This window comes from Myotis daubentonii, chromosome 5, assembly GCF_963259705.1.
Source record: "Myotis daubentonii chromosome 5, mMyoDau2.1, whole genome shotgun sequence".
Lineage (NCBI taxonomy): Eukaryota > Metazoa > Chordata > Mammalia > Chiroptera > Vespertilionidae > Myotis > Myotis daubentonii.
The window spans coordinates 83,573,403-83,598,050 of record NC_081844.1 but is presented as its reverse complement, the minus strand read 5'-3'; the positions used below and the strand labels follow the sequence as shown (position 1 = coordinate 83,598,050).

At 38.0% G+C, this 24,648-nt stretch overlaps 1 protein-coding gene across 23 annotated transcripts in view; it reads right to left on the bottom strand.

Annotated features, from left to right (window-relative positions):
- LOC132235769 (protocadherin gamma-C4) overlaps window positions 1-24,648 on the bottom strand; it is a 158,477-nt gene that overhangs the window by 27,454 nt on the left and 106,375 nt on the right. Inside the window, exon 1 of one of the 23 annotated variants that reach the window (XM_059698663.1) lies at window positions 1,322-3,899. The exons of 21 other annotated variants lie outside the window; for them this stretch is intronic. In XM_059698663.1, the coding sequence (XP_059554646.1) occupies window positions 1,322-3,751 (2,430 nt within the window). In that variant the 5' untranslated portion in view covers window positions 3,752-3,899. Of the gene's footprint in view, window positions 1-1,321; window positions 3,900-24,648 lie in introns of those variants that run through there. One more of the 23 variants, XM_059698685.1, reaches the window with a different exon arrangement.

The window sequence follows — 24,648 nt, the reverse complement described above, 5'->3', positions numbered from 1 at the left end:
ATACACCAGGCAGTGTGCATACATTCTAGCATGCACTAATCTTATAAGACCCTTGCTATTTCCTTTTTGCACATGAGAAACAGGCTTACAAAGATTAACTTGCCCAAGGACTCCTAGTTGGTAAGTGGTGGAGCCTCATTTATCTAACTGCCAGATCCGAGGTTGATAGCAATTCTACACTTATTAGTAACAAAATTGTGGCTCTCCCACCATTGGAAATGTAAGTTTCACTCCAAGACAAATGCCTTACAGTCATCTACATGTCATCCTGAATAAATGAAAGCGTTGCCTTCCTCAGGATATGAATTTACCTACGGTTCACATTATGTGTATATCTAAGAAAAATAGTGCTTGAAGGATAGGGAATTACAGGGGGATATAGAGAACCTTTAATTTTGTACTTTATGGTGTCTTGGATTGTCTGGATTTCTTTTCAAAGTAAATGATTACTTTTACTTTTATAATTAACTAGGGGTCCAATGCACGAAATTCGTGCAAGAGTAGGCCTTCCTTCCCCGGCTGCCGGCACTGGCTTCCCTCCGGCACCCAGGACCCGGGCTTCCCTCTGGCCGCTGGCAGGACCTGGGACCCAGGCTTCCCTCACAGCCCAGGCTTCATCCAGAAGCTCGTCTGGAAGGATGTCCAGAAGGACATCTGGTCTAATTAGCATATTATGCTTTTATTATTATAGATGGCGGTCACCCTTGGATTTGGGGATTACAGTTAGTTTTAATTTTTCTTTATAAATTTCTCTATTTTCCAAAATTTCTATAATGCACATGGATCACTATTATAACACAAATAAAATGTAAAGGATGCCTAGAATTTTATTACTTCCATAGAAAATTATCTAAGAATGAGACTGGATCTGTGTAGGCAGAGGAAAATTACCAGCAAACTATTAGCTGTAATGCAGATGTGGCAATCACTTGAAAGATGGCAAAATGAGGTAGTTTTTATATTCCTAGCAGCCGCCACTGGTTAGAGGTATACACTAGCTTGTTCCCAGTGCAAATGACACCAAGCTAAACTCTGAGTGCTGAGATCTTGGGTTGTATTTAGCAAGACTGGTTAGTTGTTATGGCAAGGGAGTGCTGAGGGTGTGAGTTGGGTCCACAGGTGAGTCAATCAACTCCACACTGTGACTGACCACAAACCACACTCTGGCCAGGCCATTCCCTTTGCAAAGACAACGCTTGATCTAGAAGGGCCAGGTGAAAATGTGGATGCATCATTAGGAAAACATCTTCAGCACTAGAAACAAAAGCCCGGAATGGCTCCATGCATGAATATTGGTCCAGGCTGACTTGCTAACCCTTACCTGTCCGGGAGGGGAGCTCTCTGCACCCAACACCTGCCTATAGAACACTGGATCGCAGCTCCGCAGCGTGTTCTGGCAGCTGGCCAGAGGGCTGGCAGCCCCGGGTTTCCTCAGCAGCGGGTCGCCGCGGCGGGAGTCGGAGGTGAGGTACAACTGGTGGTAAAGGTGCGGCGGCACCAGGCCTCCCCGCACGGCGTCCGCGTGCAGAGACGGCCCTGGCGTGCGGTACAGGGAGCTCACCGGGGCTCGGTATAAGTCCCTGGACTGTTTCCACTTGTAAACTTTGAATATTATCACCCCCAACACCGTGACTGCGAACCCCACGGAGACCAGGATTAGAGAGAGGAGCAGATAAAAGGTGAGGTTTTTATTCTGCTCCCCCGGGGCCGAGCCAGAGGGGAGCTCCGCCCGGGCTTCCGGAGACTCCTCGGTGACAGACACAGTCAGGGTGGCGGTGGCGGACAGCGAGGGCTCCCCGCTGTCTTTGATCAAGACCGTGAGAGTTTGCCTGGGCAGGTCTGTGTCCTGGACGGGGCGGGCCGTGCTGACTTGCCCGGTGTGAAGGCCCACGGCAAAGAGGCTCTGGTTGGGGGCTCCCAAGAGGCTGTAGGAGAGCCAGGCGTTGTAGCCGGCATCCGGGTCCCAGCCTACCACCCGAGTGACCACGTGGCCAGCCGCGGTACCTCGGGACAGCACCTCCACGGAGCTGCGGCCAGGCCGGGGGTACAGGACCTGGGGGGCGTTGTCATTGCGGTCAGTGACAAAGACGTTCACGCTGATGTTGGTGGTCAGGGCAGGGGTGCCCCCGTCACTGACCTGAGCTGTGAATTCGAACTCCCGCCGATCCTCATGGTCCAGGGGCACTAAGGTGGACACCACGCCACTGTCGCGATGTATCGTGAAAAAGCGACCCACGAGCCCGGCGTCCGCTCCTTGCTCCAAGAGCAGGAAGGAAAGGCGCGCGTTCTGCGGGGCGTCGGGGTCCCAGACGCTGAGGTTCAGGATGGGAACCCCGGGGAGGTTGTTTTCCTCCACGTAGACGTCATAGGAAGACTGAGACGACTGCGGAGGGTTGTCGTTGATGTCGGACACTTGCACCCGGACCGTGGTCAGGGCTGAGAGGGAAGGGGCTCCGGCATCTCGAGCGGTGATGCTGAGGTTGTACTCGGGCACCGTCTCCCGGTCCAGGGCTGCGCTGGTTTTCAAAGTAAAGTAATTCTTGAGGGGAGAAGTAAGGCTGAAGGGGAGCCCTGGCGGGATCTCGCAAGTCACCAGCCCATTGTCCCCGGCATCCAGGTCAGTCACGCTGAGCAAGGCGATGACAGTCCCCAGAGGCGCGTCCTCGGGGACCGGGCTGTACACGGAAGTGACGGTGATCTCGGGGGCATTGTCATTCACGTCCACCACCTCGACCAAGACTTTGCAATGTGTCCCCTCGGGATTGGCGCCCTTGTCTTTGGCCTGGATGTAAATCTCGTGGAGTTTCGTGTCTTCGAAGTCCAGCCGCCCCTTGACGGTCAGCACCCCGGTGACCAGGTCTAAGGAGAACAGTTCCCGCACGCCGGCGCGGTTGTGGCTGCCGAAGGAATACACGATCTCGCCGTTGGGGCCTTCATCCAGATCCGTGGCACGCACTTGCACCACGCGAGTCCCCGGGGGTGCGTCCTCCAGGACGCGCGCCCGGTACAGGGACTGGTTGAAGGAGGGCGCGTTGTCATTCGCGTCCAGCACGGCGATGCGAATGGGGAGGCTGGCGGAGCGGGCCGGGCTCCCCCCGTCCAACGCCGTGAGCACCAGCTGGAGACTGGGCTCTCGCTCCCGGTCCAGGGCGCGCTCCAGCACCAGCTCCGCGTACTTGGTGCTGTCTTCCCGCGTCTGCACTCGAAGCGCAAAGTACTCGTTCCGGCTCAGCTCGTAGGTTTGTAGAGAGTTGCTTCCGACATCGGGGTCGTGCGCGCTCTCCAGCGGAAAGCGCGTGCCCGGCGCCACCGCCTCACTAATCTCCAATTTCATTTCCCGGGTAGGGAACGCGGGGTTGTTGTCGTTGATATCCTGGATCACCACTTCCGCACTGAACAGCTCAAGTGGGGTGTCCACCACCAACTCCAGAGTTACGGTGCAGGAGGGCAGCGTCCCACACAGCTCCTCTCGATCCAGGCGGTCGTTCACGAACAGCTCTCCGGTCTCCCGGTTCACCTCAAAGAATCTTCGGCTCGCTCCGGACACCACCCGGAGCCTGCGAGCGGACAGGCTGCCGAGATCCAGGCCAAGGTCCGTGACCACGTTGCCCACCGCAAAACCCTTCTCTCTTTCCTCCAGGATCTCATAGCGAATGACGGCGGAAGCCCCGCGCAAGGCACCAAGCAGAAGCAAGACTCCCACCACTCTCCCGGTGCTTACCAGTCCGCTCCTCCAGGCCGCTGGGACCATCTCACTCAAGGGCAGTTCTCTTCGCGGGGTCCAGATCGCCCTGGCGTTTTCGCTGAGAAACTTTCAGCGGGTTAGCGCTTGAGCGCTGGGCGCCGAGTCTGACATGGCTTTCTAGATGCCTTTGATTTGCTCGTCGGCTGTTCAGTCTCTGCCTCATCCCGGGGCGCCGAGAGGGGACGGGCCCGGGCCAGATCTCCAGCGTCTTCATTGGCCGACAGCGGCACGCAGAGTCCCAGCCAATAACTGCACGAAGAATGCGCTAGCGCGGGGCGCTCGGAGCGGGACGAGCGCTTAGCGCCAGGAACTTCACTTTCCTTTGGCTTACTTCCAGCGTTTACGGCCAACGCGCCTTGGCAGCATCGGTCCATCGGAAACCTAACTTAGCCTGGAAAGCCAATCGCAGGGCGATGAGGCTGGCCCTTCTGCAAGTCTTCAAGCCAAACCCAGGTCTATTAAACGTTTTAATGGCTGTCTTTAATCGCAACAAAGCGGGGGGGGGGGGGGGGGAGAAATAGATCAAACCAAACAACAACAACAAAAAATTGGTTTGTTGGAGGTCGAGTGAAACCTATTTAGCCGGACTCTATTAGTAAGGAGTAATTTAGCATTTCTATGGAGATGCTAATAATTGCAGTTTTATCTGTTACCAGATGAGATTTTAGAATTCCCTGTCACTTCCTCAGTAAAGCAACACAGGACCTACTACTTTCAGTTGGTTTAACTCGGTTTTATGGAATTTAAAAACTCAAAGCAGATTTCTTTTAAAACTGGATATTGTTTAGCTCTCATTTCCTAAGAACCAGGGAGCAATGTGAAATTTCCTACCGTTTTTCCCAATGAGCATAACCCCGATCATGAAGCATAATCTCAAATATTCCCCTTTACTTGATAAATGTGTTTCCCAAGAACTTGGGTTCGTGTGCCACAAAGAGAAGTTCATTGCTAATAAGGGATAACACCTCTCCCCCAAAGAAGGGGCAGACTTATTTACCACTTGAGACATTTCTAAAATGATTGTGATCTGGTTACAAAGCTTCACAAAGTCTTTAGAGAAATACAAAGCCTTAACCCACCGAATAAAGAGCCTCGAGTTTTCCATATTTAAGATTGTAGTTACTAAACAAACAAAAAAGCAACGATTAGGATAATGAATAAGAGAGTCGGGTATGAATAAGTCAGAGCTGAGTTGTACAGTATATCTTTGGGCAGTAAATTACCCTCTAAGGGTGCCAGAGTTCCTATCTACTAAATGAATGAGGCAGGCAAAATGACTGGCACAGAGTCAGCTTCAATTTATGATGCAAATCACCCCATTAGAGGTAACATTTTAGAGCGTCACATTCCATTTCTGTATAACTGTCCAGGACATTACTTTGATTGCACACAAGTTCTTGCTGAAGTGTAACTGAACCTTGAGGCAGAGAGGTAGGCAGACAGGTTAGATAGGTAGATAGGAAATAAGTTTATATAGAATATCTATTGAAGAGATGAAAGGCCATATTTGACCTGTCTCTCTGTGTCCTGAATACTTTAATTCATCTCTTAAAACCCCCATTTTTGAATACTCAAGCTTGACAATGGGCTAGATCACAGACGTCTGAGAGGCATTAAAAGATAGAGTATGCTCCATAGAATATATTAAGAATTCAGGCCAAGACCGGTTTGGCTCAGTGGATAGAGCGTCAGCCTGCGGACTGAGAGGTCCCGGGTTCGATTCCGGTCAAGGGCATGTACCTGGGTTGTGGGCACATCCCCGGTGGGGGATGTGCTGGAGGCAGCTGATCGATGTTTCTCTCTCATCGATGTTTCTAACTCTCTCTATCTCTCTCCCTTCCTCTCTGAAAAGTCAATAAAATATATTTAAAAAAAAAAAAAGAATTCAGAATACAGTCCAGCCACTTGCTACTCAAAGTGTGAGTCAAGGACCAGTGGCATGGGCATTACCTGGGAGTTCCTTAGAAATGCAGAAACGCCCCCCTTCAGACCTACAGAACCAGAATTTGAATTCAACAAACTACCTGGGTGATATGAGTGCACATTAAAGTTTGAGAAGCACTGATCTAGTGGGTTACTCAGAGATAAACTGATTTATCAGGCATTTTTTTCCATTCACTATCACTTAATTGACAACATGTCTTTTCAAAACTAGTTTAAAAGGTTGAAGTTGTTTTCCCATTCATAGGTTTCCTAAGACCCCTTCATAAGCCAGCAGAACTCTCTTGGATCTATTCTTCACAGTAGCCAGAATGATCTTAACATTTTAATTGGATCATGAGTCTTCAACTCAAAAATCCTCAGTAGCATCTCACTGGGCTTGAAATAAAATACCAAGTCCTTAGCATAATATCCAAGAGTCATGTCTTCTTCTCTTGATATTTCTAGCTCTGCTTTCAGTGTGGGCATCAGCCAAGCTCTTTAGTGCCCCAGAGACTTCACACAGGCTATCCCTCGCCTAAGAAAGCTTCTTTCCCTTCCCTCCCTTTGCTTTGTTAATTTCTACAAATCTTTCAGGTCTCAGTTGAAATGTTATTTCCTAACAGAGGTTGTCCCTTAGACCCATTTAAAACCAGGATCCTTTGTTATGCTCTGTCAGAGCACCTTATATTTTCCTTTGTTGAATCTAGCACAATTAAAATTTTTGTAATTATTTTTTTGTTTTAGCATAATGTCTACCTCTTCAGCTAAAAAAATTTTTTTTTAAAGCTGCAGGAGGGCAGAGACCATGCCTGTTTTGATGATCACTTGTATCCCTGGTGTCTAATACAGTGGGCAATTAATGCTTCCCCCTCCTGGTTTTATTGAAGTATAATTGACAAATAAAATTGTATGAATTTAAAGTATATGAGTGATGATTTAATATATGTATATATAATGAAATGATTATAATATAGTTAACACATTCATCACCTCACCTAGTTACCATTGTGTGTATGTGTTAAGAACATTTAAGATCTATTCTCTCAGCAAATTTCAAGTATATAATATAGTACTGTTAACTATAGTTACCATACTATACATTAGATTCCCAGAACTTATTCATCTTATAACTGAAACTTTGTACTCTTTGACCAACATTTCCCTATACTTAATGCTTATTAATATGGCAATCATCATGCTAATGGCATAGCAATAATAAAATGTACCAAGGAAGATATATATATATGTGTGTGTGTGTGTGTGTGTGTGTATTCATTTATGTGCATCTATAAACATTTTTGGAAGATATAGCTACTCTTTTAAGCTACCAGATGGCCTAATAAACTATTTCTTAGCATAATAATTTGAAAGAGAAAACATAGTTTGCCAAAGAACCTAAGTGAGGTGTGCTAATATAACTCACTGGAGATAAAGATGGCATAGCTTGGGAAATGGAAGCACCAGTGTATAGGACCAATACAATTTTCCGGTCTCAAGCTTCTGCCCTCTTTGTCTTAGGATTTTAAGAGAGCCTCTGATCAATGGAGATGCACAAACATAATATAACTTTTAAATAGAAAGTAAATGAATTAAAGTGATCAAGAGCGAGGCTTTAGTGTCCAGAAGACTCGAGTTCCAATACTGGATATTACACTTAGTAGCTATGTAACCATGAAGGTTTTATTTTTAACTTCTCTTTTATTTTCTTGGTCTGTAAAATGGGAATAATAATAGTACTCCTTGACATAACCACAGGCATCTTAATCTTTTATTTTAATCTTTTTTTAAAAATATATTTTATTGATTTTTTACAGAGAGGAAGGGAGAGAGATAGAGAGTTAGAAACATCGATGGGAGAGAAACATCGATTAGCCGCCTCCTGCACATCTCCTACTGGGGATGTGCCCACAACCCAGGTACATGCCCTTGACCGGAATCGAACCTGGGACCCTTCAGTCCGCAGGCCGACGCTCTATCCACTGAGCCAAACCGGTTTCGGCTTATTTTAATCTTTTAACAGCTTTATACTTACCATAGAGGTCACCTAGACAATCAATGATTTCTGGTAAATGTATACAGCTATGCAACCAACACCACATACAGCTTTAGGATACTGCTATCACCCCCAAAAGTTTCCTTATGCCTGTCTGCAGTCAATCTCCCAGCCTCAGGCAGCCACTTAATTACTTTCTATGTAGTGTTGCCTTTTCTGGAAGTTTCATAAAAATTGGATTATAAAATATATAGTCTTCTGAACCTGGCTTCTTTCGCTTAGCATAATGTCCAACCCAATTCTTAACTACCCCCTCAGACCTGTTCTTTCTTGAACCTTTTTCGTCTAATAGGGGCCCTGCTAGCCCAGTCAAAAATTCCTAAGTCAGTCTTAACGTCTTTTCCCATATCCCTGTCACTAGTTCCATCATTACTAGTTCATGCCAATGCTTACTACCTCCAAAATATATTTGAATATATCAATTACTCTCTTTCTCTACAGCCACTTCATGAGTCAAAACCAACTTAAATACTGTCATAGCTTTCTCTCTGGTATTATTTCCTCTTTTGTTTTCCCTAAATTCTATTTCACATGCAGAAATCTGAGGGATCTTTCAAAAATGTAAGTTAAATGATATACTCTCCTTGGTAAACATTGTGCTTGGTACCAGGCTGGCTACCTAATTTGTGGGATTAATGCAAAAATGAAAATGGGCTCCTTGTTTAATAATTAAGAATTTCAAGATGGTGACAGTAGAGCATTAACCCAAGTGCAGGGCTCTTCTAAGAATGGGGCCAGTGCGACTGCACAGTCTACATGCCCATGACGCTGGTCTTGCCTAGCACAGAGGAAGCTCTCCACAAATATTACCTAATATTGATCCCAGAGGGCCAGTCATATCAGAAAAGCCTACTCATGATACTCTTAAATTACTGCATTTTAGGAAAAATATATGTATTATCCCCTTAAAATCCTAAATATCATCTAATAATCTTTCAACATAATCTAATTTGCCTATTTAAGGAACATCCTAAGGTCAAATTAAGGGACCATTTTAGGAGAAATGGCATAAAAACAGATAACCAATAGATCAATCAAACATATATCACAATTTAGAGAGGTGAGAGATTCAAGGGTTTGGTGAAGAAGCTGAATGGTTTAGCCTTAATATTTATCTGAAGTTTATGTGTGTGAAATTTTTTTATATATATTAGGATTTTAAAAGATGATCTATGAATATTAAGAATAAGTTTTTTAAGACCTCCATTTTATCTACCCTTAGGACAAGAAAAAATTATCTTATAAAAATATTTTGAACTAAAACAGATCCAGAGACAGAGAAGCATCGATCAGACCATCAAACCTCAGAGGGAAGGTAGAGGAGGGTGGGGGTAAGGGGGAGAGATCAACCAAAGGACTTATATGCATGCATATAAGCCTAACCAATGGACACAGACAACAGGCGGGGTGAGGGCATGAGTGGGGGGAGGTGGGAGGCAATGGGGGGATAAGGACACATATTTAATACCTTAATCAATAAAGAAAAAACAATAGAAAATATTTTGGAAGTATAGTCAATGATTTTACAGGTCAAAAGTTTAAGACAAAAATGTTTGCTTCTTCCATTTGAGTGCTAATCTTTTTTAGTCTTGGTCACGTTAGTACTTTCTTGTTGCTTATTATATCACAAAGCTTAGGTATGGCAGGAAACTACCTGCAAAAGACTACTAAATTTGTCCACGTGGAAACCTCCCAAGAGACCTAAATTCTCCTTAGAGAAATAGAATTTATTTAATTTTCCCCAAGCATGCAGTTATTATATTGTTATCTAAATTATGATCAGGTCTCCTCAAATGGATAGCCTTGTTGTATGGCTAAATTTTTTTTTTTAATTAAGTACTTCACATCAATATACTACCTTGAGTGAGAAGGAAGTATGGCTTTCTGATCATTAAAACCTTCTGGCAATACAGAAGTTTGGTATATGATAAAGATGTTATTTCAAATCACTGGGGGAAAGATGAATTTTTTAATAAATGGTATTGGGACAACTGGATAGCCACATAGAAAAAAAGATAAAATTAGTTCCAACCTCAACACACATAAGAATAAAGTTCATATAGATCAAGAATCTAAAAGTAAAGACCAAAAAACCATACAAGTCCTAGAAGAAAATTGATAAAGTTTTCTATATCTTGAGTGTATAGCAAGGCTTTCTAACTTTGACTCTAAACCTAAATGCAATACAAGAAAAGACTGATTCATTTGATTACATAAAAAGAAAAGTGAAAAAGTGTTGCACTACAAAAAATACCATAAACAAAAGTGAAAGGCAAATGAAATACAAAAAATATTTGCAACTTGTATCTTGGACAAAGAGCTAATATTTCTATCTAAATAATTTAACATTTTAGGATGAAACACAAAAATATAATAGAGCCCTAACCAGTTTGGCTCAGTGGATAGAGCGTCAGCCTGCAGACTCAAGGGTCCCAGGTTCTATTCCGGTCAAGGGCATGTACCTTGGTTGCAGGCACACCCCCAGTGGGGAGTGTGCAGGAGGCAGCTGATTGATGTTTCTAACTCTCTTTCCCTCTTCCTTCCTCTCTGTAAAAAAATCAATAAAATATATATATTTCTTAAAAAAACTATTTTTAGTTTTTAGTTTTTTTACTGATCAAATTGGCAAAAATGTAAAAGCTTGACACATACTCTGTAGACGATGATTTGGGAAAATTAACATTCTTACCTATTTGTTGGAATGCAAAATTATACAACTCATATGGAAGGAAATAGTTATATCTGATATTTAGCCTATGACCTAACAATCACGGTTTTAGGAATTTACCCTAAATATATACCATAAAATTATGAAAATACATATGTACCAAGTTATTCATTACAAAATTATATGTAACTGCAAAAAAGATTAGAAACTATCTAAATGACAAACTACAGATTGGTTGAATAGACTATGATATGTATGCATACAATGGAGTTTTATAAAGCTACATATTTAAAAAAAGAATAACAAAGATATATATAAAATGATATAGAAGATTTCCAAGATATATTGTTAGTACAAAAAACAAAGTGAAGATTTTTGCTTTTGACCATGTGGCATTAGCCGTACCACTATAAATAACTAGAAGATTGATGAAAATATGACAAAAATGTTTTTAGACATTTGCTCAAAAAGAATGCAAAACTGAGTGAAGTGAAGCAAATATGGTGAGTTCTAGGATCTGTTTTTTTATTTTGCCTGGAGGTAGTTTTCAGACAATGGGACAGGAAAGGAAAAATCCAAGAATAACACAGTGGCCTTGATGAGTTGAGGGATAGAAATTAGAATTTGGAGAGACTGAGGCATCCAGAGTTTGTGGGACAGAACACCAGAGAGAATGGAGCTACACAAAGAACTCCAGATATTTGGATAAGGAATCCCTTGAGTCTTTGGACGAATGATAATCTGAGCGTACATAAACTGACATTCTTTTGAAGCTGAGCAAAGAACAACTGTCAAGGGAGCTATTAGCTGAAGAATTCCTGGAACTCCCACAGGGATGGGAAATATTTGAATTCTATTTAACTAGAATACAGAGACCCTGCTGAACACTCAGAGAAATAAAAAAAATAACAACTTAGCAGCAGGTCTAAACTAGCTCAAGGCAAAAGGGTTTATAGACCTTTCCTAACTAAGCTTAAAAACAAGCCTTGAAAATATCAACCTGATCTGAAAATAACTTAAAAACCTTCCATACTTCTTAAAGAAAGACAACAAAATCCAAACATTTAACAATGTAACATTTACAATCCAAACAAACAAAAAACCATCCACATTACCAGATGTGCAAATAAACAGAAAATTGTGACCCAAAACCAGGAAGAACATCAGGACTGGAAATGGCAGAGTTGATGAAATTAGCAGACAAGGACTTTAAAACAGCTACTATAAACGTTACCAAGGATTTAAAGGAAAACATGATAGATAATGAGAAAAATGAAATGAAAGAATTAAATTGAACTTCTGGAGGTGAACAATATTGAAATGAAAACTTCACTAGACAGGAACAGCAGTAAACTACACAGTGAGAAAGAAAAGATCACTGAACGTTCAGACATAACAACAGAGACTATCCAGACTGAAATAAATTTTAAAAATGAACAGAGACTCAGCAACCTGTGGGAAGATATCAAGTAGTCTTATATAAGTGAAATTGAAGTATCATAATTGTATCTGAGTGTGATGAATAATATTTGAATAGATATAGCCCAAAACTTCCTAAGCTTAAAAAAATTATGGACCTACAGAATCAAGAAGGTCAATGAATCCCAAGTACGATAAACATAAAGGAAAACATACTAAGGTCTATCACAATCAAATTTTTGAAAGCCACTGATAACAAGAAAACTTTATAAGTAGTTGGAAGAAAAAAAGCATTAAATAATGGGGGAAACAAAGATAAGAAATATTATAGACTTTTAATCAGAAACAATGTACGACAGAAGAGAGAGAGAAACAATATATTTAAAGTGCTGAAAGAAAAAACTTGTCAGCCTAGAATTTTATATCCAGCAAAAGTATCTCTCAAAAATGAAAGTAAAATAAAGATTTTTAAAAGACAAACAAAAACAAAGAACATTTTCAACCATCAGATTTATATTATAAGGAACATTAAAAGAAGTTCTTCAGTCTGAAGGAAAACGACATCAGATGGAAATTTGGATCTAAATAAAGAAATTACTGACAGAAATAATAAAAATGTAGGTTACATATTAAAGACCTTTATTCTCACTTTTCAATTTCTTTAAAAGATAATTAGTTAAAGCAAAATTACATATAGTGGAGTTTAAAATATATGCAGAAGTAAAATGTGTGACAATAACACACAAAAAAAAAAACAGAGAAGAGAAATTTCAAGAATACTTCATAGATATGCAAATGAAGTTCTATACCTTATGGGAATTATATTATTGTGATAAGTTAAAAGTGCATAGTGTAAACCCTAGAGAAACTACTTAAAAATGGAAGAGGGTAACTAATAAACTAATATCAGAGACAAATGAAATATGAAACAATACTCAATCTAAATAAGATAGAAAAATGTGAAAGAAATAAAAAAACTGATGGGTTAAGGAGAAAACAAAGCAAGATGATGGACATAATCAATATTAGATTAAATGTAAGTGGTCTGAACATTCCAACTAAAAGTAACAGATGAATAAAAAGATCCAACTGCATCCTGTCTACAGAAAATATATTTTACATATAAAGGAAATATGTGTCATGCAAACACTAATTATAAGAAAGTTGAGTACCTATGTTAATATAGAAAGTAGACCTTCAGACAAGATATATTAGCAGAGAAAAAGAAAGAGATTTCAAAATGACAAAAAGGTCAAGTTATCAAGTATTAAGATTAAATGCCTATTTATCCAAAGAATATTATCAGGGACAAAGAGGGATATTATGCAATGATAAAAGGGTTGATCCACCAGGAAGATATCACCATCTTAAATATGTATATACCAAACAACAGAACTTCAAAATACATGAAACAAAAACTAATAGACCTGAAAGGTAAAGTAGACAAACCCACTGTTAAAGTTGGAGACTTCAACAACTTGACAACAATGAACAGAACTACCAAGTATTTAGAGTGAACAATGACTGATAAAACTCTTCACCAACAACCGATAGAATTACTAACAAGAATATAGAAAAGAACAACACCATTAACTAATAGGACCTAATTGACACATAGAGTATTCCACCCAACAATAAGAACATATTCTGATCAAATCCAGGGTCAAAAAACACATCTCAACAAATTCAAAAGAATGAAAATCACACAGAATATATGCCTTGACCATCTTGGAATAAAATAAAAATCATAAAGAAAACAAGAAAATCTCTAAACACTTGGAAATAAAACAACACATTTCTAAATAATCCATGGTTCAAAGAGTAAGTCTCCAAGGAAATTGAAAAATACATTGAACTGAAAATACATTTTATCAAAATTTATGGAATACAACTAAAGCAGTCCTGAGAGGTCAGTGTATAACACTAACAATAAAAGAAAAGGTCTCAAATGAATAAACCATATACATCTCAAGAAACTAGGAAAAGAAGAGCAAAATAAACACAAAGCAAGCAAAGAAATAATAAATACAAGTATAGAAACCAATGAAATTGAGCTCCTAGTTATATACCCAAGAGAAATGAAAACATATGTCCATACAAAGACTTGTAGCAAATGTTCATAGCAACATTTTTCACAATAGCCCCAGATTTTAATCAACCCAAATGTCCATCAATGGATGAATAGATAAAATATGGTAGAAGGATAGAAATAATAAAAATGAGAGTGGAAATTAATGAAATGGACAAATAGAGAAAATCAATGAAACCAAAAGCTGTTACTCTAATAACAAAATGAGACAAAGAAATTATAGGAAAAGTAAACTACAGACCAATATCCTTCATAAACAGACATGCAAAAATATTTTACATAATATTAGCATACTAAATCCAACGATATAAAAAGGCTAGAATATGATGACCAAGTAGAGTATATTCAAAAATTGCAAAGTTGATGAAACATTTAAAACTCAATCTGTGTAATTTATCATATTAACAAGTAAAATTGATAAGTTACATGGTTATTTCAATAGATGCAAAAAAGCATTTGACATATCTCTCATTAATGATAAAAACTCTCAACAAACCAGAAATAAAGGAAACTCCCTCAATTTGCTAAAATGTATCTATGGAAACTTAATGGTGGAAAGCTAAATGCTTTTCCTCAGAAAAGACTAGAATCAAGGTAAGAATGTCAACTCTCACCATTTCTATTTGATTTTGCTCTGAAAATTCTAACCAATGCAACAAAGCAAATAAAAGAAAGAAAAGGCGCATACATTGGAAAGGAAGAAAGAAAACAGTATTTTTTGTGTGTGCAGAAAACATGTTTGTGCATGTAGATAATCCTAAAAGATCTACAAAACAAAACAAAACAAAAAAACCAAACCCTACTAATAGCACTCATAAATCAATTTATTAAGGGCCCACGATAGAAGATCAATATAACCAATGTCACCTCAATAAATTCAAGTAAAAATAAATTATATTTTTATATACTTGCAATGATCAATTAGAAAATGAAAATTTTTTTAATGCCATTCAGAATGGCAGAAAACATTAAATAAATAAGTAGTGTATTTATCAAAACATACAGAAAATCTGCACACTGAAAAACACAAAACATTGCTTAGAGAAATGAAAGAATGCTTAAGTAAGTGAAGATATATACCATGTTCATGGATTGAAAAATTCAATAATATCATAAATTTTTCCAAGTTGAAGTTATAGAATCAATGCAACCTTTTGTTCTTAAAGAAAATGACAGCATGATACCAAAATTAACATGAAGATTAAAGGAGCTAGAATAACAAACAATTTTGGAAAAGGAAAACAAAGTTGGAGAACTAACACCACCTGACTTTAAGACTTAATTATAATGCTACAGATATATAGGTGTTAGACTATAGATTCCCCAAAAGACACATATTTTTGGTCAAATTATTTTTGAGGAAGGTGCCAAGTAATTTGGCAATTACTTAACGGGAAAGGATAATCTTCTCAGCAAATTTTCCAAAGGCATAGCTTGATATTCCTTTGGAAATATAGGAACCTTCATATCATATACAAGCATCAACTCAAAATGGATCATATACCAAATTATAAGTAGTAAAACTATAAAAATTCTAGAAAAAAAGGGAGAAAATCAACAGAACTTTACAACAGGCAAAGACTTATTAAAGAGGATATAAGAAATAAACACTATAAAGGAAAAAAATTGATAAATTGAGCTTTATCAAAATCACAATTTATGTTCTTCAAAAGATATTAAAAAGAAAAGTCAAGCATCTTTAAGAGAAGTCATAATATCCACAAAACACGTATGTGACAAAGAATTCATATCCAGGATGTATTTTTTAAAACTCTCAAAGCTCAATTTTAATATGACAACTCAAAAATGGACAAAAGATCTTAACAGATTTCAAGAAGAAGATATACAAATAGCCAATAAGCACATGAAAAGATGTTCAATATCTTTAGTGGACAAGAAAACACAAATTAAAACCCCAATGAGAGTACTACAAAATACCTAGAATGATTAAAATAAAAATGTTTGGCAATAGAAAGCACTGGGGAAGATGTGGATCAAATGAAACTCTCATGCACTGCTGATGGAAATGTAAAGTGATATTACCACTTTAAAAAATAGTTTTGCAGCTTCTTATAAAGCTAAATTATACTTCCCATATTATATGACCCAGAAATTATGCTTTTAAGTACTTATCCAAAAACTAAAAAACTATTCCCACAAAAGACTTGTACATAAATGTTCATACCACCTTAATTCAGAATAACACCAAACTGGGAACAATCCAAATATCTACCAACAGGTGAATAGCTACACAAATTGTCATATATCTGTACAGTGCAATACCTCTCAGCAATAAAAAGGAACAAATTACTAATACATACAATAATGTGAATGAATTTCAAATATATGTTGAACAAAATAAGCAAACACAAAAGAGCACATGTTGTAAGAATCCATTTAGATGAAATTCTGAAAGAGGCAAAACTAATTTATAGTGACAGGAAGCAGACCAGTAGTTGCCTGGAGCCAGAAATGTGGGAAATTGATTGTGAAAGGGCATGAGAGAACTTTTAAAGGTTATAGAAAGGGTCTATATTTTAATTATAGCAGTGGTTACACAGGTGCAAATGTTTGTCAAATTAATTGAGCTGTATAATTTTTAAAGGCACATTTTATTATATATAAATTATACTGCAATAAACTGATTAAATTTTTTTTAAAAAAAGCAAAGTACAAAAGACTACATATAGGCACTCCTCTCTTTTCATGGTAGTGCAGGACTGCAAATATGATTGTGCAAGCTGAAACTGTATAGTGATCTTAATTGATGGAGGAAATTATGATTGTTGCATGACCTTTAAAATTTTTTATGAAAACATTAAACTCTCTCTTATAGGAAAGTAAAAAATAATAAAATATTTATTTAGTACATTATAATCTAAAATATTAGAACCCCAGAGAATTAAAGGGTTTTATTTCTTTGTAAGAAACTTGTTAAGAAGATCTGGCTTCTTCTCATCCTATAATTTACAATATGGAACAAGCATTCTTCCTATGCCTTGGCAAATTGTCATAATCTTTTCTAAGTTTGGATCAACTTCCAATGGCATGAGACATTTCTGAGTTACAATTTTGTGCATTTTGGTGGTGCCATTTTTTCTATGACATCTTCATCCTTTTCATCACAGCCACTTTCCTCACCCATGTTATTAAGTTCACCTTTACTAAGTCCTTTGGCTGCATGGCTAGAACTCTCAAAGGCTGCAGCGTCAACATTCCATAGTCAGTTTTTACTTCGGTAACTCCACTTACGTTTAATTCAGATTTCACTGACAGCATTATCACTTTTGTTTCTTGACTGCACTTCCTTCTTTGTTGGTCAAATCCCCTATACATTTTTGTAAAATGTCATGTGGGTTTATCACTGGGAGACAAGAAGTCAAAATAACTACATGCTCTTCTATCTGTGCATGAACTTAGTACCAGATGCAGACTGAAAACACTAACAGACTAAAAGAATCCCTGTGATTTGTTGAACACCTTTATTTGCAAAGTAATCTGTGGACTGAAGGGCTAACAATGAAATTTGTACTTTATGCCACTAGTCAGTTCATATACCACAATAACTGAAGTTTGAACTATTTTCAGGAGACTGGTATTATTTAAACTGTGGCAACTGATATTTGTATATACCATAACTATTCAAAGCCATAACTGCTTGGATACTATGTTAACTTTTGTAAGAAAGAAAAAGAAATAAGAATATATAAATATATGTAATTTTTTCTTGCAAAAAAGAAACACAAGGAAGATAAACCAGAAAGTAATGAAATAGGTTATCTACAATGGGCGCTATGAATAAGGCAGAAGAGATAGGGAAGGAGTGACAGTTTTCTGAATATACTTTAAAAGATTGTTTGATTTTAATTATGTTCATGTTTTATATTCAAGAAAGAATACTAATCAAAACTCTAATCAATTTTAGAGTGTAGAAAAAACTCTAAAATTGCATATAATAGAAACTAAGAACCTCAAATGATAACATAATACTGCAAATAACTTTAAACAAAGCGCTTAAATTATATACACTTAGTTTAAAAGATAATTGCAAGCAAATCTTGAAATCACCTTGGTATGGGTATAACAATTCTGAAACTACTTTCTGTGTATTTTAGGACTAAGTAAATATATTCATAAGGTTGGGAGCTAGAGTCCTCACTGTTAGAAAGGAAAATACAAAGATGAAAAAGGGAGAGGCTAGGAAGAAACTGAATTGGAGGTATTAATGTGAATCCATGCTTTTGAAGGTGTGAGTGTATAGATGCAGATGGTATGCATTTGTGTGTGTGTTCCCCAGCTCTGTTTGCTGAAAAGGCCTAGAAATAGTGACAGCCCGTTAGCCATGCATACACGAGGCACCTACAGCGTAGTTTCTAAATACTATTTCCTACTGAAAAGGAGCAGGATTTTTGGATAAATAGTTCATTTCATGACTGGCACAGGGAATGTGTAAGAAAGTAATAAAGTGCTCAAGAAAATGATAGAGGTATAACAAAAAGACACAGGAACCAGCTTAAAGAGGTTCTTACTGGCAAAACCAGTTTGGTATAAAATTAATCTAAATCTAAAATAAAATATATCTAGAATAATTTGGCATGAAAACAAGTAGTGGCAACAATGAAATATAATTCATTGGAGAAAACACACACACACACACACACACACACACACACACACACACACACGAGAGCCACAAATGAATGTATAAAAAAATAAGAGAAAGCTCTCCCTTACAGTATAATGTCAACTAGTAAGTGTAGAAGAAATGGTTATAAATGGAGTTAGAAAATCATCCCCCCCCCGCCCCTCACCCTAGCCAGCTTGGCTCAATGGATAGAGCGTCAGCCTGCTGCGGACTGAGGGGCTCGGGTTTGATTCCGGTCGAGGGCACAAGGGCATATGCCTGGGTTGCAGGCTCTATCCCCAGTAGGGGCCTTGCAGGAGGCAGCCAATCAATGATTCTCTCTCATTGATGTTTCTATCTCTCTCTCTCCCTCTCCCTGCCTCTCTGAAATCAATAAAAATATATTTTTTAAAAAAAGGGGGGAAAAAAGAAAATCATTCCCCCTTGAGGGTGGGCTGAATCAAGTAGAACTGAATATAGCAAAAGTAATGGTATGTGACTTTCTGAATTATGTTTACAAAAAGAGTGTGGCTTCTATCTTGTTTTACCTCTCTGGCTCTCTCCCTTACTTTCTCTGATAGAAGCCGGATGTTGTATTTTGAGCTGCCATGGAAAGCTCCACATGGCAAAGAACTGAGGTAGGTCTTCAGGTAACAGCCGGCAAGAAATTAGAGCCCTGCCCAGCCGGTGGGGCTCAGTGGTTGAGTGTGGACCTATGAACCAGGAGGTCACAGTTTGATTCTCAGTCAGGGCACATGCCTGGGTTGCAGGCTCATGATCCCCAGTACAGGGCACGCAGGAGGCAGCCAATCAATGATTCTCTCTCATCATTGATGTTTCTATCTCTCTCTCCTTCTCCCTTCCTCTCTGAAATCAATAAAAAGAAATTATTTTAAAAATAAACTAGGGTCCTCATTTCAACAACCACAATAAACTGAATCTCACCAATAAGTATGTGAGAGAGATTAGAAGTAGTTCTTCCCTCAGTCGAGCCTTCAGTTAAGACAACAGCCCTAGCTGACACCTTGATTACAGCCTTGTGAGAAACTCTGAGGCAGAGGCATCCAAATTCCTGACCCACAAAACAAATGAGATGATTGTTGTTTTAAGCCACTAAGTTTTAGGGTAATTTGTTACACAATAATGGGTAGTTTATATGCTACTAAAAATGCCTAGTTTAAATATAATCATAAAGAAGCATAAAACAAACCAGAATTAAGGGCATCCTGAAAAATAAATGTCTTATAGTCTTTAAAAAATATCAGTGTCATAAAAGACAAAGCAAGGCTGAAGAACTGCTAACTAAAGATTCATGACAACTAAATACAATGTATGATCCTGGACTTGCAAGAATATCCTTGTTCGTAAGAAATTCACAATAAAGTGTTTAGGATTAGAGACATCATGCCTACAACTTACTCTCAAATGGTTTATAAAAAATAACCACAGGTGTATACACACACATAAATACTTATACACATGTGTAAACACACAAATATATATGAAAATGATAAAGGGAATGAAAAAGAGGGTTGATAAAGGAAATATAGCAAAATATAAAATATTAACAATAGGTGAATCTGGGTGAAGGGTATATAGTTCTTTGCACAATTCTTGCAACCCTTCTGTAAATTTTAAAGATTTTCAAAACGGAAAGTTAAAAAGAGAACTTGCTGTGAGGCCACCTATTGAAATTACAAATGTATTTACTCTTTGACTCAGCAATTTCACTTCTGGGAATTCATCCCACAGATATACTGCATATGTATAAAGTAATGCAGGTACAAAGCTATTGAATGCATTTGATTATAATGATCAATGATTGGAAACAACCCAAGTATCAATTTACTAATCAGGAGACTGATTAATATCACATTGGAATTCTAAACGGCTTTTTAAAAAAATAGCTTTCTTACTAGTATGTATTACTATGGAAATGTTTTTAAAGGATATATTGTAGAGTGAAGAAAGCAAGATACAGGACAGTGTATAGTATGTTATCTTTTTTGTAAGAAAAGTGGGGAAATTAAAATGTATATCTATATTTGCCCATATTTGCATAAAGAAATGCAGAAAGGATACTTAAGAAATTAATAAAATGTTTACATAAGAAGCAGAAGGAAACAGAGATGGAATAGGAGTTGGACAGGAATGGGAATGAGATAATATATATCTATTATATTATTTTGATTTTCAAATCATGTAAATGTGTTTCCTATCCTAAAGTAAATAAAGGAAATTACTAAGATTGAGGTAGATGGCAGACCTATAAAGATGCAAATGAAAAGATGTCCCTAAGATATTGTTAATACTGGGAAAAGCAAGTTGCAGAACAATATATGGGGTGTCCCAAAAAATGCAGACACACACTTTGAATAATTATAAAGGCAGTGTTTATTCAATACATTTCATTTTCAAAACTGAGCTATCAGCTATTAAAGTGTGTATACATTTTGGGGGACATCCTGTATATACTATAAAATGATCCTTATTGTACAAAAACCACATACCTCTATATATACAAAAATGCTTGTAATAATCAGTTATTAACAGTAGTGACTTCTTGAGGGATGAGTCTGGAGGCAAGATGAGGATGTAGAGGGAATCTGATGTTTTATTTTTTTAAATCCCTTTTCAAATTGCAGTATTGTTTACATATAGTGAATTCGATGTGTTTTGGCAAATGTATACATCCGTTTTATCCACCTTTCTATCAAAATATGGAAAATTTCTGTCCCCCTTTGGGGAAAAGAAGTTCTGCCATCATTTGGTAGATATGGCAGAAGTTCTACCACACTACTGGCTTAAACTTAAAGTGTTTAATTACTGTGTTAATTAATTCAAGAAATATTTAGAGCTTAACAATATCAAGCACTGTTCCAGGCCTTAAAATATAGCATAAAAAAAATAAATCTTGGCCATCAAGGAGTTTATATTCTTGTTGGGGAGACAGAGCTAACACATTGATGAAGAAACAAATATATATCAGATGAAAGTCATAGAACAATGGTAGTATCTTTTTAATATGGTTACTGAGGACTCTATAAGATGTTTAAGGTGTGTATTGGTATACAATCTCCCAACAATTTTATTATTATTGCTATGCATTTTTTTATCCTAAACATTTCTTATTTAAAATTTTACTGTTTGTAAACCAAAAACAGATGGTGAAGAAAAACTGAGCTTAAATATTTCCATGGAAAACACACAAACAAATCAAGGAAAATTAAATAACAAAAATTAAAATGCCTGATAAGTTTTAACCCTAACAGAATTCCAGAGGCAGAAAAGAACTGGGCATCAGGGCCAGTCTGAGAGTGGAGTGAGCATGAATTAGAAACAGTGAGATTCTGCGGGTGCTGGATGTGTTTTTTTAAAAAATATGTTTTTATTGATTTCAGAGAGGGCAAAAAGAGGGACAGAAACATCAATGATGAGAGAGAATTATTGTTTGGTTGCCTCCTGCATGTCCCACACTGGGGACCAAGCCCACAACCCTGGCCTGTGCCCTGACCGGGAATCAAACCTTGACCTCCTGGTTCATAGGTTGATGCTCAACCACTGAGCCACACCAGCCAGGCTGGATATTTTTAATAGTGAAAAAGAGATCAGGAAGAAAAATAAAACATGGGTAGCTCTGCCTGAGCCCCAAAACATACCAGTGTAGAGCTATCAGGAATATTATCATGCTCAGCCTGGTAAGGATCTACCCATCTGAAGGGATTTTCACAATGGAAGAAGTCAGAGTAAAAGAATGCTAATGATATATCCAACCACACCCTTAATATCTGCACTTGGATGTTTCTCAGGATCTCAGACTTAACATGTTTACAACTCAACTCTTGATGTCTCTGAAATCTACCCTTCACTAGTCTTCCATTTTATGAAATGATATGTTTGTCCATCCAGTTCCTCAATTCAGAAACTTGGAAATTACTCAATCCCTCCTCTCTTTCATCTACTGTATTTACTCAGTCAATGCTATTTTACTGAGGATTTACCGCTTGCCAGGCAATGAACTTGTCAGACACTGAGGACTATGATAACCAAAATAGTCCCTGCCCTCATGGAGTTTACATTCCAGCCATTCCATTATTGTCTTGTTGAATCTATTTCTCCAATCCATCCATTTATTTCTATATTCACTGCTTTCCTTTGAATCCGTTCCAGCTCTATTTCTTACCAGGAATATTGCCATAGTCTCCCATCTGTTCTCCCTACTTCCACTTATAACCCTCATAAATCAAGTCACCTAACAGCAGCCAGGGTAGTGTTTTAAAAATTCAAATCATATTTTGCCACTGTATTATTTAAAACCTTTCAATAGCTTCTAAGTACAAGGGTACTTAGAATAAAATCCAGGATATTTCATATAGTTTACAAGGCTCTACTTATTTTCCATTTCTAGCCTCCCTAACCCTTTTCAGTTTATCACCTTTTCATTTTTAGGACCTTTACACATGCTAGTCCCTCTGCCTGGTATTTTCTTCTTTAATCTCTTTGTTACCTATCCTTTAGATCCATTCTTTAGATCTCACTCTAAATATCTCTTCCTGAAAGAAGCCTTCCTTGACTCTTTGGACAGTGGTAGGCCTCCCTATTACAAACTCTCCTAGCATCCTTGTTTTTCTCTGTGGTGGCATTTATCAGACTTGTAAAAGATGGTATCTTAGAATGGGGGCCCATTAAGGCAGGAATCATACCTGCCTTGGTCACTGCTGCACCCTTGGCACCTAGGACAGTGCCTTACATAAAGCAAGCAGTTAATAAATGCATGAAAGAACCACTCACTATTAGACTTGGGGCAGGCTCTTGTTTTTGAGTAGGCTCTTTGAGCCTATACACTGCAGAGAATGGGAGCCTGGGCTTATGAAGAGGTGGTTTAAGTTTATGCTATCTCCTCTCACATGACGGTCTCATACAACATAAGAATAAAGCACCCTGCACCTCTTGTTCTTCAAAAGCATACGGAATATACAAAAATCTATTCCTTTTTTCTGTAAACTAGCAATGAGCAATCAGAAAATAAAACAAAAATGCAATTACAGTAATATTCAAAACCATCAGGTATGTAGGAATAAGTTAATGAAAGATATTCAAGATATCTACACTGAAAATGATAAAGCATTGTTGAGAGAAGTTAAAGAAGACCTACATAACGGGAAATGTATACTATTCTCATGGATTGAATGTCTCAATATTGTTAGGATGATCCCTCCCCTAATGAATGAATAGATTCAATGCAACCTCATTCAAAATCATTACAGGCTTTTCCCCTCTGGAAAGTGGCAAGATTATTTTAATTTATTTGGAAAGACAAAGAACCAAGAATAGTCAAAACAATGTTGAAAAAGAAGAAAGTTGGAAGACTTACCTACCTGACTTCATGACTTACTATAAAGCTACAATAGTCAAGACAAGAGGATAGACAAACAGATCAATGGCACATGATAGACAGTCTAGAAATAGACCCACATATAGCAAATAATTTTCTTTTTAAAATATTTTTATTGATTTCAGAGAGGAAGGTAGAGGGAGAAAGAGATAGAAACATCAATGATGAGAGAGAATCATTGATCAGTTGCCTCCTGCATGCTCCCTACTGGGGTCAAGCCCACAACCCAGGCATGTACCCTTGACCAAAATTGAACCCAGGATGCTTCTGTCCACAGACTGATGCTCTATCCACTGAGCCAAATCAGCTAGAGCTCAATCAAATGATTTTCAACAAGTTTACCAAAGCTATTCAATAGGAAAAGGAAAATCTTTTTGACAAATGCTGCTGCAAAAACTGGGCATCCATATGGAAAAATAGAACCTCAACCCTTACCTCATTGAATTACTACCTCATACCACATGTAAAAGTCAATTTTAAATAAGGTAAATAGAAGAGTCAATAGTTATCAAATACGTGCCTTTTGCTCACCAAGAATATTCACTGCTTCCTCTGAAATACTGCTAGAGCAAGTATTACACAAGATAAAGCCAATACCTGCAAGTGACACGTATTGGTGGAGATGCTTGCTTATTGTTGGTTTCCCAGCTTTAGCAAAGTCTTCAGGTGAGCATCAGAATCCACATTGAAGATGCCAAATTATCTGATTTGCTGAATTCCTTTTAGAGACCA